At 43.1% G+C, this 15,561-nt stretch overlaps 1 protein-coding gene across 3 annotated transcripts in view; it reads left to right on the top strand.

Moving 5' to 3' along the window:
- The window catches only part of CC2D2A (coiled-coil and C2 domain containing 2A), a 101,171-nt gene extending 86,673 nt beyond the window's left edge, over positions 1-14,498 (top strand). For all 3 annotated transcript variants that reach the window (XM_058670291.1, XM_058670290.1, XM_058670292.1), the window contains 5 exons: positions 1,199-1,333; positions 6,398-6,520; positions 7,971-8,029; positions 13,016-13,193; positions 14,310-14,498. In XM_058670291.1, coding sequence (XP_058526274.1) covers positions 1,199-1,333; positions 6,398-6,520; positions 7,971-8,029; positions 13,016-13,193; positions 14,310-14,498 — 684 coding nt within the window. The remainder of the gene's footprint in view (positions 1-1,198; positions 1,334-6,397; positions 6,521-7,970; positions 8,030-13,015; positions 13,194-14,309) is intronic.
- The last annotated feature ends 1,063 nt before the right edge of the window (positions 14,499-15,561 follow it).

The following is a 15,561-nucleotide window of genomic DNA, read 5'->3' as shown; positions in this document are numbered from 1 at the left end:
CACGTATTGATCGACTCTGCATTCTAAGGAGCGAGAGGGTCCGCAGAGGTGCTGGAGAGTTGGAGTTCTCTTATCACGCCTCCGCTGCTGCAGGCAGCTGTGATGACCTGCAACATGGAGTTGATCAGATAACCACTGTGCAAGAGATTGTTGGCAGCTGTATTTTATTATTATTATTAGACTGAAAGTAACTATTAGGATTTTTTTTCCTCTGAAATACTGCAAATATCCCTAAATATTGGCTTTGATGGATAATTTTGCTTAGAAAGGGTTTTGGATGACAAAGGTTTAAGTAGTTTATCCAAAGGATGCTTCAGGAAGGACTGTAAGTCACAGAAGTTGCCTCCAGCCAGGTAATAAGGCAGGATTATATCTGCATTCAAGTGTATTCATCACTATCTTCAGATAGCCTGGAAACAACCATGGGGCTGGAGTCAGAAGGCATGAGTTCCAGTTTCTATGTCCACCACTTACCAGCTGTGTGATCCTAAGCTATCCACTCAACTCTACAAATAAACTGGAGTAATTTCTGCCCTGCGTTCCCCAAAGACTTCTATGAGCACCACCTGGAATCATTCATGAGCAATAAATGAATAAACACTTTTTGGTTAAAAAAATAATTGAACAGTACATGATCATTCTGAGTAAAGCATAAATGGCCCTCCTGAGGCTACAGCCCAAATTTCACTCCCTTCCCTAGCGAGAGTCATTCCTAAGTTTGTATACAGACTTACAAATCGTCCATGTATTTATAAAATGACAAATGTATATCATATATGCTACTGTGTCAGGAATGCAAATAGTATTCATACTTCTATATACTGAGATGGCAATAGTAACAATAGCAATAATAATCATGCCTCTGCATACTTAAATGACAATTTCTTGATACCAAAGGGAAAAAAAGTCAATGATTGCTGGAAAACCATTGTTACTGGAAGTAAGCAAGTCCTAAGATACATTATTTGGGTCAGGTGATTTCTACCCCCATTTAATCACTACCCTGTGCAAGTGACAGATGTAGGAATTTTGTAAACACAAACATTTGGCTTTAATTTTAAAATCTAGAACACATAATTTGAAAGTAATTTTTACCAGTAATTAAGATTTGAGAAATTAGAGGTCCAACTAAGAGAGTGAATCATCTGTGCAAACTACTGTCTACCTTAGTTGTGTGACTGATTTTGATTTTTTTCAGGGTCCTACTGCCTATGTGCTAACATGGGAGCAAAATCATTACTTAATATGGAATCCCTGCAGTGGGCATTTTTATGGACAATTTGATACATTCTGTCCCTTGAAAAGTGTGGGCTGTTTAATAGGTCCTGATAATGTAAGTAATACCATTTCCTCATATTCCTCATATACATGTTAACTTGCTTTTTTAAGTTGGCCTATTTACTTAATCCTTTATGTACTATATACATATAAATAGCTGCAGATGCATATACCCATGCAAGTATATACATCAATTAAAGAAACATAGTATCTAGTACATTGGCAGAACTGTCCTAATGAAAACTTTTGGTTGAATTAGTCACCTGACCTGCAGAAAAGAAGAAAGCTAAAGAAAAAATATAGGGCTTAGATTCAGAGGCCCCAAGTTTGTGCCTAGACTCCATCCATAGCTTTCTCTCCCAAATGAGAACTTATAATGCCCAAATGTATGGCATTTTAAGAACTAAATGAGGCACATTTATCACCTGAGATTTCTTTCTGTTTTGAAAAGATATTCCCTAAGGATTCTAGATGTTCCAGTTAGGAAGGCTATATTAGTTCACTGTAAAAGGTTCTATCTAAGCAGTAGTTAAATACATGAACTGTCTGGTCAGAATTTGCAAGTTTAAACCCCAACAGCTTCGTGCACTAGTACTGTGACCTTGGGATATTTCTTCAACTCTCCCTGTTACTTCACTGGGAAAATGGAGGCAAATGTCAAGTCCTTACTCTATAAAAGTCACTACTTGATGGAGTAGTTCTGAAAAGTGAATCCTCTCATCAGTGGGAGGCACCTCACACATGGTTAGCAATTCTGCAATAAGGTTTGGTCAGCACCACCACCTTATTGGACTCTGCACCTTATGCATTTATGAGTACAAATTATTTGTACATTCCAGAATGTGTGTTTTTATTTACAAAGATCTTGGCCATCATGATTAAAATCAGCTTATAATGATCCATTTGTAAATGGATCAATATATTATTTGTACTTGTCTTATCCAAAAATCACCATAAAAGACAAAATTAGAAAATCTAGCATTTTCTCCCCATATCACTAAAGGTTGTACCCTATCTTGAAGACCACGCACTGATCTGTTTTTTAGAGTTACTGCTCAAATTAGAAAAATATATCCAACACATATGAAAGTATCTGTCTTCCTGGATATTCTGCAAACCATTAGTATTAATTACAAATGTATTTATCAGCATTGTGGAGCACCACTGTCCTATCAATCATGCTTTTTAAATAGAGTCGTCAGTATCATCAGTGATATACTAAACTCCACTGACATTTAGAGAATCACTTTAGAGTCAGGAATAATCAGGCAAGGTCACCAGGCACTGAAAAGCTTCCAAAGAACTCCATTCTCCATCAAAATTATCATTCGCTCTCAAGACTACCACAGTACCATGCTAATTCTGATGCAGCCTGTGTTTCATGAGGGAGAGCTGCCTTTCTCCTCTTTTGTGAGGAGCAGTGGCCCCTGACGGTGTGCATGGCCCCGGCTCTACCTTCCACCTGCCCCACACCTCAGACACTCTCAGCAGTCTGAGTACTTAGGAGCACTTCATGCACACAGATTTCAAAGCCCTATATAATAACCTGACCTCAACTCTATATCACTGTTTTCCACTGCTTTTCTGCACATCTCTACCCTACAGCCACACTGTAGTCCTCAAAGATCGCATCTTCTGAAAACAACCTCTTACCGCCGACAGTTCTCTCATCCTTTGCTTTTCTTTTAAAGTCTCTTGAAACCTGAAATGTTAAAATGTGTCAAAGATCATCAAATTTCTATCTGTTCTTCCTCTCTAGGAACACCACACATATGCTGATGGCTCCCAAATGTGTATCTCCAGCACAGCTGGTAACTCAGAACTTCAGACTGCAGTAATCCATCATTGACCCACCGACCTCATTCCCATACTCACACTTAAAATCCCTAGTTCAGCAAATGGTAACTCCATCAGATCAGTTACTTAGACGAGATTCTTTGAAATCAACTTTTAGTTCCTCTTACACACACTCTCTCCTACGTCCAATCTAGCTGGTAATCCTATTAGCCCTACCTGTATAGCACACCCAGAGTATGACCATGGCTGGATAGTCTCCACTGCTACCCTTCCATTCAAGATTACCCCAACCTCCTACCTAACTGCAAACTTCACCTCCTGCCTCTTCCCTCTTCTTTTTTCAAAAAATATTTTTCTGCTGGGACTAGCACAGTAGCATTTCAGGCTATTTCTCTGCCTACACTTCTAGTCCCAGCTACTTTACTTCTAATCCTGTTCCTCACTGATGGCCTGGGAAAGCAGCAGAGAATGGCCCAAAGCCTTGGGACCCTGCACTCACATGGGAGACCTCGAAGGAATACCTGGCTTCTGGCTTCAGATCAGCTCAGCTTTGGCCATTAGCGGCCACTTGAGGGGTAAAACAGTGGATAGAAGATATTTCTCTTTCCATGAATCTGATCTGCCTTTCCAATAAAAATGAATAAATCTTAAAAAGTTTATTTATTTATTTTACTTGAAAACAAATTAGAGAGTAAGGGAGAGATAGAAATCTTCCATTTGCTGGTTCACTCCCCAAATAGCCACCACAGCCAGGGTGGAGCCGATCTGCAGCTGGGATCCAGGAGCTCCCAGGTCTCCCACGTGGGTGCAGGGGTCCAAGGCCTTGGGCCTATTCTGCTGCTTTCCCAGGCCATAAACAGAGAACTGGATGGGAAGTGAAACAGTCAGGGCACAAACCAGTGCCCATACGGGATCCCATTGCTTTCAAGATAAGGATTTAGCCATTGAGTCATCACAATGGACCCATAAATGAATCAAAAAAAAAAAATCTGCCAAAATAGAAAACAAATTGTGTCACTTTGCTACTCAAAGTATTACAGTGTCTTCCTGGCTCATTTTAAGCACAATGGCCAAAATCTTCAAACTAGCCCATAAGTGCCCCATGATCTGATGTCCACCTGTCGAGCCCCTGGCCTGTCCTTCCTTTGCTGACACCACCTCTCACTGTCTGCAACCTGCCCACTCCTCTAAAACCACTTCATATTCCAGGTTATTCTATATATATATACACTCACACACATACTTATATTTATATTTATATATGGAATATATACTATTTGATATATTGAAGCACACTTTGCCTTGACTATTTCCTTTGCATAAATGACATCAATGGACTCCCAAGCCCCTCCATAACCTTGACTGAATAGCTTCATACATTTCTCCATTTCTTGAATTTATGATCAAATTTTCCCAGTGAGAACTCCTTGCCCACCTTAAAGTTTCTTCTTTTCCCACATCTTGGTTTTCTCTATGGACTTTGCCCAGTTAATTATTGCCACAATGTAGTAACAGCCCACACTCAAGGTCAACGCCTTCAAATACTATTCCAGATTTGTGGGTCAGGTCAAACAGCTCAGTTAATGGAAGTTCCACAGTTTTTCCCCTCCTGCAAGCCTGAGTTGGCTGGGAAAGCTCTGCTCCATGTTGATTCTGGAACTCAGGCCCTGACAAAGCACAATAGGGCAAGCAAGAATACACAAGAAGTCTTTTTGCCTAGAAGCAGAAGTGACACACCAATGCCTTTATTACAATCTACTGGCCAAAGACAAAGGCAGGGAAGTAAGTGCAAAGTGACATTTATTTGAGGACCTCAGCCACTAGGCCATGCTGCCGAGCCCGAAGTGACGTTTATTTGAAGGGCACAATTATAGATAGGGAGACAGAGAGAGAGCTCTTCCATTTGCTAGTTCATTCATTCCCCAATAGTTACAAGAGCCGAAGTTGAGCCAGACTGAAGCCAGGAGCTTCTTCACAGTCTCCCACATGGATGCAAGGGCCCTACACTGGGGCTTCTTCTGCTGCTTCCCCAAGTGGATTAGCAGGGAGCTGGAACAGAAGTAGAGCATTCTAGACCCTAACTGGCATCCATATGGGATCGTGCCTTTACAGGTGGCAACTTTACCTGCCATGCCACAATGCCAGCCCCTACTATATCATCGCACTAAATACTTCATGAGAGTAGAACTGTTTCATTTACTGCACAACCCAGTGAGCAGAACTGGGCCTGAGCATACATTAGATGAAAGCACAGACTGGGGCAAGCACAGTGGTATAGCACACTAACCTTCTGCCTGCATGTGCCAACATCCTATATGGGCACCAATTTGTGTCCCAGCTATTCTACTTCCAGTCCAGTTCCCTGCTTGTGATCTGAAAAAGCAGAGGATAGCTTTAGGTTTTGGGCCCCTGCATCCATGTGGGAAGCCAGGAAGAAGCTCCTGGCTCACAGCTTTGGATTAGCTCAGCTTTGATCGTTGCAGCTATTTTGGGAGTGAACTAGCGGCCAGAAGATCTTCCTCTGTCTCTCCTCCTCTCTGTATATCTGACTTTCCAATAAAAATAAATAAATAATTTTTTAAAAAAGAATGCACATTAAGTATACTAACCATAGCATTCAATATTACATAATATGCCAGGAGCTGAGCTAGTGCTAAAGATTGAATGGCAAGCCAGGCCTGTGGTGATTATATTCAAGGCAAACATTTAACATAAGTCAGGATGCAGGTGAAACAGGCAGGCAGTTACAACAATGATGGAGATAAAGCAGCTAATAAGTATCGTGCACTTACTAACAGACCTGTGCATTATTCTAAGAGGTACAGAAAAATTAAATCGTCTTAACCTTAGAAAGAGGAAAAAAATTGAGGAACAAAGTTATACAAATCATCCAAGGTCATACAATTACTAAACATTAGGACCAAAATTCAAGTCCAGGTGGTCTAGTTCCTCACCAAGACAGGTGCCACCTCGGACTACAGAGAGCTGTAGAAGCAGAGAGGTGGGCACTGCATCTGGGAGGCTGGACAAGCATTTTGAGAGAGGTGAGCCTGGGGAAGGAGTGGTCTTGTCTGGTTTCTAATAAAATTATTTGTTTCATATCATCAGAAACAATCTTACTTTATCAAGCCTATAAAACAGGAAGAATAACTCCAACAAAAAATGTGGGAAAAAGGCCACTAGAAGACTATAGAAAGCGCACAAAAAATGTTACAGATCAACAAGTTCAAGTGTGCAGTCTGTACATCAATAGAACGTGCATAGCACTGACATGCATGTATTTTGGCTAACATATATGCTAATGTGGCCTTGTCTTTTTTAGGTTTGGTTTAATATTCAGCATTATGATTCTCCATTAAGGATAAATTTTGATGTCACCAAGCCCAAGCTATGGAAACCTTTTTTTTCAAGAAATTTTCCATATCCTGGCCTTTCCAGTGTTCAGGTACAATTCTTTTACTAATTATTGAATGTAGACAAAGAAAATAAAGGAAAGGAAGTCATTACACTGTGTATCCAGATTGTTCTTCCTCTTAGCCCCACTCCCGGTGAAGTCCACAATCATCAATTTCTCAGACTTACCTGGGCTCCTCCTTTGCTTTAACTAATAGTGAAAGGACAAGTATATACATTTTACACATTCAAGTTTTGATATAAAAAATCTTGACATAAAAATCATCACTAACTTTTAAAATGCTGATTGTAATTTACTAATTTGATTTCACGATTGCTAATCCAACATGAGAGCAGATCTCAGGTACCTGCCACTAGAGACTTAATAGAACTAACTTCGAAAGTCTTTGCCAGTAGAAGATTGTAAGTGGGGAGCACTGTAAACTTTTGCTTCACTTTATAGCTAGTAGAAACATATATGCACTAGATTTGTTTTTTTACTGCAATATCAAACCTATCAAAAAAGAAAAAAAACTACTGAAAACATTGCCCTAGGCAAACTTTCCCATATGACAAGATGGCATACACACAATTTTTCATGGCAATGTAAAGAACTGAAAGATCAAAAGTTACGCGATCAAAGATTCTATAAGCATTAACTCAATCAATGTTAATGAATCAGCATTTGGAATGTTGCTGTCACCTCTAGTAGAATGTGAAGGGAGAAAATAAGCTGCATGGTCACAAAAACATTAAGCAAAACATACAGTGTCACAAAAAGAAACCCATGTATTAATGTGTCTCATTTCATTTACCTAACTGAATACCATCAGGACAGGGATTCTTACTCATGATCATGATCACTATCCTCATTTCCTGTGAAAAGTACCTTGCACAGGGGCCAGCACAGTAGTCTAAAGGCTTAAGTCCTCGCCTTGCACACGCTGGGATCCCACATGGATGCCAGTTCATGTCCTGGCTGCTCCACTTCCCTTTCAGCTCTCTGCTTGTGGGCTGGGAAAGCGGTCAAGGACAGCCCAAACCTTTGGGACCCTGCACTCCTGTGGGAGACCTGGAAGAAGCTCCAGGTTCCTGGCTTCAGATAAGCTCAGTTATAGCCCTTGCAGTCACTTGAAGTGTGAACCAGTAGATGGAGGATTTTTCTGTCTGCCTCCTTCTTTCTCTAGGTCTGACTTTCCAATAAATAAATCTTCAAAAATAATTTTAAAAGTACCTTGCACAAACAAGGGACTCAGCATTTGAATGAACAAGTGCTAGCTCATGTCACGGTACTTCTATGACTACAAAGGGAAATCAAGCAGAAAAAGTCACCCCAACCTGTAACTTGAGACTTAGAGGGATTCCTAAGTACATGGGCATCTGTTATTCTCTGTATCTTATTGAATGTCTGAGATTTTACTTTAGTTTTTAAAAGCAAATGTACCTATTCAAACTAAGCATAGATGATTTCCAGGACTTCTGACCTAGTTTATCTTTTATAGCCTGAAGAGCTAATTTACCAACGCACAGACAAAGCAGCAGCAGCCGAACTGCAAGACAGGTAATGCAATATCCATAAACCCCCGTATAATCTCTTACTAGAAATGGAATGCCAAGCTTCAAGCCACCTCCCAGCCAAGAATGCTTACAGATACCAAGCAGGTGTGAGATTTCAAAATTCTATGGCTCAAAGGGAGGACTTGGTATCATGTATTTCCTGACTCTTTTTTCAGGTTAGAATTTAGCATCATATCATAACTAAATGAGCTGGTTTATGCACCTACCCACAGAGTACAGGAGTCCTTATAACGTATTCCAATTCCACAAATATGGAAACTGAAGCACAGTGTGGCCTATACACCTGTTGAGTGTTAAAGAGGGGTCCTGAGCTCAGCCAAGTTTCAAAGCCTGTGTGCCAATTCTACTTGTATCAAGGTGCATGAAAGGAGTTGTGACTCCTTTAAGAATATTAGGATAGCCGCCAGAATTCTGCTGTCCATTTGAGTTGCAGCCTGGGACCAGGCTCGAAGCAAGCTGTAATGACCATCTATAATGACCGCAGCAACCATCATTTGCAAAGTAACCCCTTCCCAAAAAAAAAAGAATATTAGGATAGTACCACTTGACTGGTTTTCTGTCCCGTCCAGCAGGACAGTCAATGGGGGTCGCAACCAACCTAGGAGAGAATGAATGGACAAGAGACACAAAGAATGGACAGCAAGACAGTAGATCTGATCAAGCTGTCAGTTTATTATTTTCGATTGAGGATTTCTATATTCTTCAGTAACTAAGACTCTGGGAGGGAAGGAGAAACTAGGATGCAAGCCATGGTCTCAAGACCGATTGTTCTTGAGCAACCACCATATCAACAATAGTAACCACTATATCAATAATAGTGTAGGTACAAGATGTTGGCAGGTACAGCATAAATCCAGTTGCTAGAAACAATTGAAACTAAGCGTGTGATTAGTTTCATAACGTCTTTCCCAAGCATCTAGCCAACCGGGGGTTTTCCACTGGCCCATAGGTCTATATTCAAAATGGTTTCTGTGTGGCCATAGTACATGGCTCCTGACAGCTTTCCATATAGGCCTGAGCTTCCCATGAACAACACTCTTCTTTTTTCCTTCTAGTAGCTTTTGCATGTTACTGCTTAGACTCAGCTTGTATGTCTCACTACTGAAGTGCCTGGCAATGCATGTACACCACCTTGAAACTCAAACCAAAAGCACATAGGTGCCCAGAAAGAAGTGGGTGCAGAGGCTGCTGCGCAATGGGGAGTTGGCTGGGTCTCTCCATAGGTGCTGTGGTCACACAGACAGCAATCTTTACCATCAGCAGGTTGCAATTCCAGTTGCTGCTTGCTTGCCTGAGCAATCACTTAGCCTACCTAACACTTCCCTGTCAACTGTGAAATCAGGACAATATTCCCTACTCTCTTAAGGTTAAGGGAGATTAAGTAAAACCATATAAAAAGCATTCAGAAAGGCTCTGCTAAATAATGGGTTGATAACCTAGATATGTTCCCTTATACCACGTTTAAGCCCTATATGCAAGGAGCCTTTGTATATACACAACAGAAGTTGCAGTGATGGTTAGTATTTTCAAGCAGTTTGGGGTGGGGGGTGAGAAATATTAGGAATAAAAATCGCAGTTCGGGCCTTGGGGTTGGGGGCAACTGCAGCTCCCTGCAGTGTGGCGACTGTGGGGAGTGCCCCTGCCGGGTCGGACCCAATGCTGGGGACTCACGCCAAAGACATTGCCTCAAGGCAGTGAACGAGTCCTCGGCCTTTGGCGGCCAGTGCACCAAGTGTTGCCGGGCTTTGCCTGCTGGCCATCCAGCAGTGAACTCTGGGGTTTTTAAGATATCTAGTTGCTGCCTGGGGTCACCCATGACTAAGGCCAATTTTAGTGTAGGTGAGTAATGAATTTTGGGTGATTCCCAGTGACAGGGTCATGAAAGTTTCAGGCATGCGTGGGGACTGAGACCCGGTGGTTTCGAGGGAAGTATCAGAAGATAATTTGGGTTAGACAGATTCACCAGCCCAATTAGGAATACAGAGATGGGCTGGTAGCATAGAACATCCCTGATTGCTACACACCAGCCCACACCAAAGCTATAAATGGGGGCCTCTTTGACAGTGTTGGGTACCATTACCCGACTGGGTGGTGGAGTGGTCACATTGGGCAGGGTAAAGACACTATCCAGCACGTAAGAGAACTTGATCTGGGGGTAGACTGTCTGGGGTTGTGTGGGCCCAACCATGTGGAAATACAAGTCCCCCTGGTTAGCTCGTAAGCTGGGCTTGCAATGGACTAAGCCAGGTGTGACCATGCCATCTGCCATCACTCACGGGTAAAGGAACCCACAACAGTCAGGGCAGGTCAAGGCAGCAGCACCTGAATCTGCATCCTAAAACAGGATGTGGGGTGGGCCGGGCTGCCACTGGAAGGGGGCAGAATGGGCAGAGCCAAACAAACCTTAACTCACAAGAAACAACAGAAATCAGGTTGGAGCACAGGTCATGCCAAGTAGGTCCTTGCACCTACTGATCTGCGCGAGACAGTGACGCTAAGCCACAGCATCTAAGGGGCCAGGAGAACTCAGGGGCTCTGCCAAGCTGTGTCAGAGCAACCACTGGCCTTCACGTGATCTAAGGCTGGGAATAGGCCCGGTTGGGGAGCTAAGGGGACACCCTAGCTGGGCTGAGTTTTCCACCAAAGAGCACATGGGCTGGAATTGGGGCTGTGTTCTGATCAGGATACAATTGTAATCTCACTTGGCAAAAGTGTGGACTGGAACTGGAAGCACCAAGCCGGGCCAGACTCCAACACCATCTGGTGCTCTAGTGGACCAGGGGAGATGTGTGACAGACTAGGCTAGGGCTCAGCCCTTACTGAACCATGTGTGAGCTGTATGGAGATATGGAAGAGCCGAGGCTGGGTTGAAACATCCAACAGCAAGAACCAGATTGGTTTGAAGGCCAGTCAGGAAAAGCCACTGTTTCCGCTAGGACAGGAGGTGAACTGAGTAGGGCTGGCTCAAGGACCCACTGGTATGTATGAAATCTGGCACTGGGAGTTTCTGATGGAGGAGCCTGGATAACTTCTCTGGCAGGACACAGTCCCTGCAGGTAAGCGCAAGCAACACAATAGCAAACAGCCCAGAACAGGCAATGGAAATTATCCCACTGTCATACACATGGCATGGGTTCTGGGGCAGACCAGGCTGAACCCGTTCACATCACCCGCTGGCGAATCGGAGCACCAGAAGAGTGTGGGTCGAGCCAGGTTCAGTTGCGACACATACCAGTACACATTAAGGAATGCCAAGGTGAGATGAGCCGTACCAGATGTGGTTACAGCACCCAAACAGCACATGTGATAATCAGGGGGAGGAGGCAAAGCTGACAGGGGAATGTGGGCTCCCCTGCTGGACAACTACTCCCATTGGAAAGCCTAAGTAGGGATGGGGGCAGATCAGACTAGGCAGGGCTGTAACACCAGTGGGCCTCATGTGAGCTAGATAAGAGAAGGGCCAGGGTGGGCTGACTGTTCCGACTGGTGCAAGCAAAAATTAGAGTGGGTGAGGGTTGGTTGGGCTTAGCCGCAGCATTAGCTGGCAGAGGCTGGCACTGCAAGCTAATTCTGTCAAGTCAAATGCCAGAACCACCTGGAGAGTGCATAATCTGGGAGTGGGTGTGGCCTAGAAGGGAAATAGTGGGCACCTCTTGGGTTACATGCTCACTGGACAGCACAAAAACCAGGACAGGGGCAGGGGTGGCTAGACAGAAAGGCATCTGCCAGTAGGTGTATGGGCTGGATAGTAGGTTGGTTGGATTGAACTAGGCTTCAATGCCCATTGACATGTGCGGGAGCTAAATGGGATGTGGGACAGACTGGACAAGCCTGCAGTACATACTGGCAAGCATGGGAACCAGGGCAGGGGGCAGAACTGGTAGGAGTTATGGGGAGTCGCCCTGACTAGGCTGCAGCTCCAACTGGTTTGCGTGAGGAACAAGTATGAAGTGGGCAGGATCGAGCTGGACTGCAACACCCATTGGTTCACGAGGAAGACAGGGCTGGAAACAGAACTGACCCAGCAATTAAAATGACCAGCATGTGCATAAGCTGATTGGTGTGACGGACGGTGTTGTAGTCTGTACCAGCAAACTCACGCAAGAACCAGGTCTGGGATCATCTCAGGTGAAGTTTGCTCAGAGATTCCTCCAACTGAACTGCTGATCTTAGAACCCCAACCATGAAGAGACTGTCAACCAGTGGACTCTGAATAGGTTTCATTGCGATTGGAACGGTGAGATTGGCAGCAATCCAGAACTGATGAACTATCAAAAGTTTTAGCAGGACCCTTGGAGTGTGCATCCCATTGGGGATCTGGGATGGGTGGGAGGTTGGGTGGGGCTTTTCCCTTTGTTACTCCCCTAACCCCAGATACAGGGAAAAGTGATATTAGTGTGGAAACAATGGTATTACCCACTTTCACCCTGTAGCCCTTGACCCTTTGTACCCTAATCAACTAAGTAAAATGATTAAAAATTAATTTTAAAAAAATCGCTGGAAAAAAATTAATGTAAGGCACTAACAGCCCAACAAATAATTGAGGCTTTCAGCATATGCCTGGGTCTAATCTACACCTACGAGAAAAATGGTCAAATATTTTATGCTAATCAAATATCATATTAAATGTACTGAATTTACTAAGGCCACCAGCCAAGGTTCCCTTTTCTCTCTCCTGTTATATTTTAGGCATGTTAGGGCATTTAGAATATAATTTCCTTTCTGTTCATAGAATATAAAAAACTGGCCTATTTCCCAGTATAGTCCATGCACAGTCCCTCAGGACAAGCGTCATGTGTGTTGATTCTTTAACTCTCAGGATTAGTGCATATTAGATGCTACCAATGCCTGATGAATGACACCAAAAAAAAATGTAGTCATTCAAGCACCTGAATCCCTACTGCATACAAACATTTAACATAGAAAAAACCAAGCCACTAAGATAAAACGGAATTTGTTTTACAAACAGGATTGAAAAAATACTTAAGGAAAAAATCATGGACTGGAGGCCACGCCACCTGACCCGGTGGAACAGGTACTGTACCTCCACTCTGCGCCACTTCCTGCCTCTGCTCGAGAGAAGCCAAGGAGAAGACATGGAAGATGACCACAGAGCAGAGCTGGTGAAACAGCTGGGAGACTATAGGGTGAGTACACAAGGGTCCCAGATTGACCCTGGAGGACTCCTGTTTCAAATGGGAACTGGCCAGCATGAGGTTTTGGGATCAAAATGCCTACATTGTTTCCTAAAGTAAAAATATGAAATGGCATTGACTTAAAATGTGGTTAAACCTCAATAATTAACTAGCTCACCAAATAACCAAAGTGCCTCTATAAGATGAAAATGCCATTTTTCAATAAAAGGGTCCTATGAAAAATAATTTTAAGACAGCACAAATCATAACATAAACATCTTGTTAATTCATGTTACATTCAACTGTGCATTAAAGCAAAAACCAACATAGTAGATTGTTTTTAACATTTGGTTTCAGATTGCTTTAGACTGCTAAGATGAGCATCCTCATTAGCAGACAACATATCCTATTGTCCGTTGGTATCACTGTTCACATCCCGTAGCTACATAATAAAACTGCACCAGAACAGTTCCCTAACTCAAAAGATCTTGTTGGTTATACAAGGGTCAAAACTGCTTACCCCCCGAGTAAAACTCACCAAGTTCTCAGCCAGGATGTTTTCAGTTCTTGTGGCAATGTAACAAAACTGTAATTTATTGGATGCCAGCAGGGTCATGCCACTTTCCAGCCAAGTCTTCCCACGCAACCCTGTCCTCCACGTTTGACATCAGCCCCAGAGTAGCCTTGGGGGGGGGGGGCAGCGAAACCTAGATAAGGCCCAGGATTCACATCTGCATATCGTCCAAAGCAGTAGAGTATCTGCCAGTTATCATCCCTAACAAATGTCCTGAGGTTGTCACCGAGACTGTGTTCACATGCCCATCCCTGTAGATCTCTGGCCAGGTGTATGGAGTGCTCTAAGCAGCTTCACCTAAATGCTCAGTTACCTGGGTGACTAACGGCTGTCAGTACAAGGAAGGGAACGAGGACTGTGATTAACTTACACATTTTACACATGGATATGCTAGGAAGTAAAAGAAATTAAACCCCCCTCCACTTTCTCTATTGATTATAAGTGAACAGAAAACATAGATTGAATACTATATTAAGATTTGTATATATTTACATAGCAGAAACACACACACACCTTAAATCTGCAAACTTCACTGATGTCATTTTCCCCTTCAGTTCTCAGGATTTCCCCTTCACATGGCCTACTCTGAAATGAAGCCCTTGGTTGACGCCGTGTACAGCACTGGGGTACACAGCATCGATGTTCCCAATGTCGAGTTTGCTTTAGCTGTATATATCCACCCTTACCCCAAAAATGTTTTGTCTGTTTGGATCTATGTTGCCTCTCTTATACGCAGTAGGTAAATTTATCACTACACTTTTTATATCATGTAAAAACTGTAATTGTGGTATAAGAATCTTTCATAATTACATTGATCATACCAGAGGGAAGAAATTATCTGCAAATAATGAAATAAAATCATTAAATACTGCCAAACTGTATATAAGCATTTTTATTAGTGCGCCTCTGTACTGTGACCCTGGCTTCTGCTGAGACTGCGTGCAGCAGGGCACAACACATGTATCACTCAGGTCAGGCTTCCACCTGCTTGCACTGGCCTGCACTTCCTGCCCCTTCCTCGCCTATCCAGCAGCGTCACTCCAAAGACTCAGTAAAACAACACCTCACAACTTTTCTAGGCAAAGAAGGAATGGTTTTGCAGAATCATATTTTTAACACTATCTCATTACCCTATAGAAATATGGAGCAAGCATATACATCGTAACAATGCAGTATCTTACTAAAAACGGGAACATAAACATTTATCCAAAGCAAAATAGTTAAAAAGGAAAAAAACAAAAAGCTGCTGCTGCTACCATGCATTGACATGACAACTCTGAAGAAATTCCCAGGTGGAAATCCTAATCCCCAATGTGGTACTTGGAGTTGGGGCCCCTGGAGGGTTAAGCAAATCATGCGAATAAAGCCCTTATTAAAAAATGCTCTTAAAAATAGAGGCAGAAGAGGGCTTATCCACTCTCCTTTTCCTCCTCTTTGCTGAGGGTAAACGAGAGGAAAACCACCTGCAAGTCGAAGCAATGTCCTCACAAGACACGGGATCTACTGGCCTCCAGATCTTGAGCAGCAGATGTTTGTTAAGTCATACAATCTGTTATTTTATTATACTAGCTGCAACCAAGACAAATTCATGCATAGGTACTAAAAGGGACCTGCACTGTGGCTAATGATTTAAACCATCACCTCCAACACCAGGGCACAGGTTTGTCTGGGTTCCCCCACTTCTGATCCAGCTCCCTGCTGGCAGAAGATGGTCCACATGTTTTGAGCCTGGCTACCCACATGAGAGACCTAGATCAAACTCTTAGGTTCTGGCTTCAGCCTGGCTCTTTCCGGGAGGTTGCGGCC

This window comes from Ochotona princeps, chromosome 11 (assembly GCF_030435755.1).
Source record: "Ochotona princeps isolate mOchPri1 chromosome 11, mOchPri1.hap1, whole genome shotgun sequence".
Classification (NCBI taxonomy): domain Eukaryota; kingdom Metazoa; phylum Chordata; class Mammalia; order Lagomorpha; family Ochotonidae; genus Ochotona; species Ochotona princeps.
The sequence above is the reverse complement of the archived record's forward strand: the minus strand, read 5'-3'. Positions and strand labels throughout refer to the sequence as shown.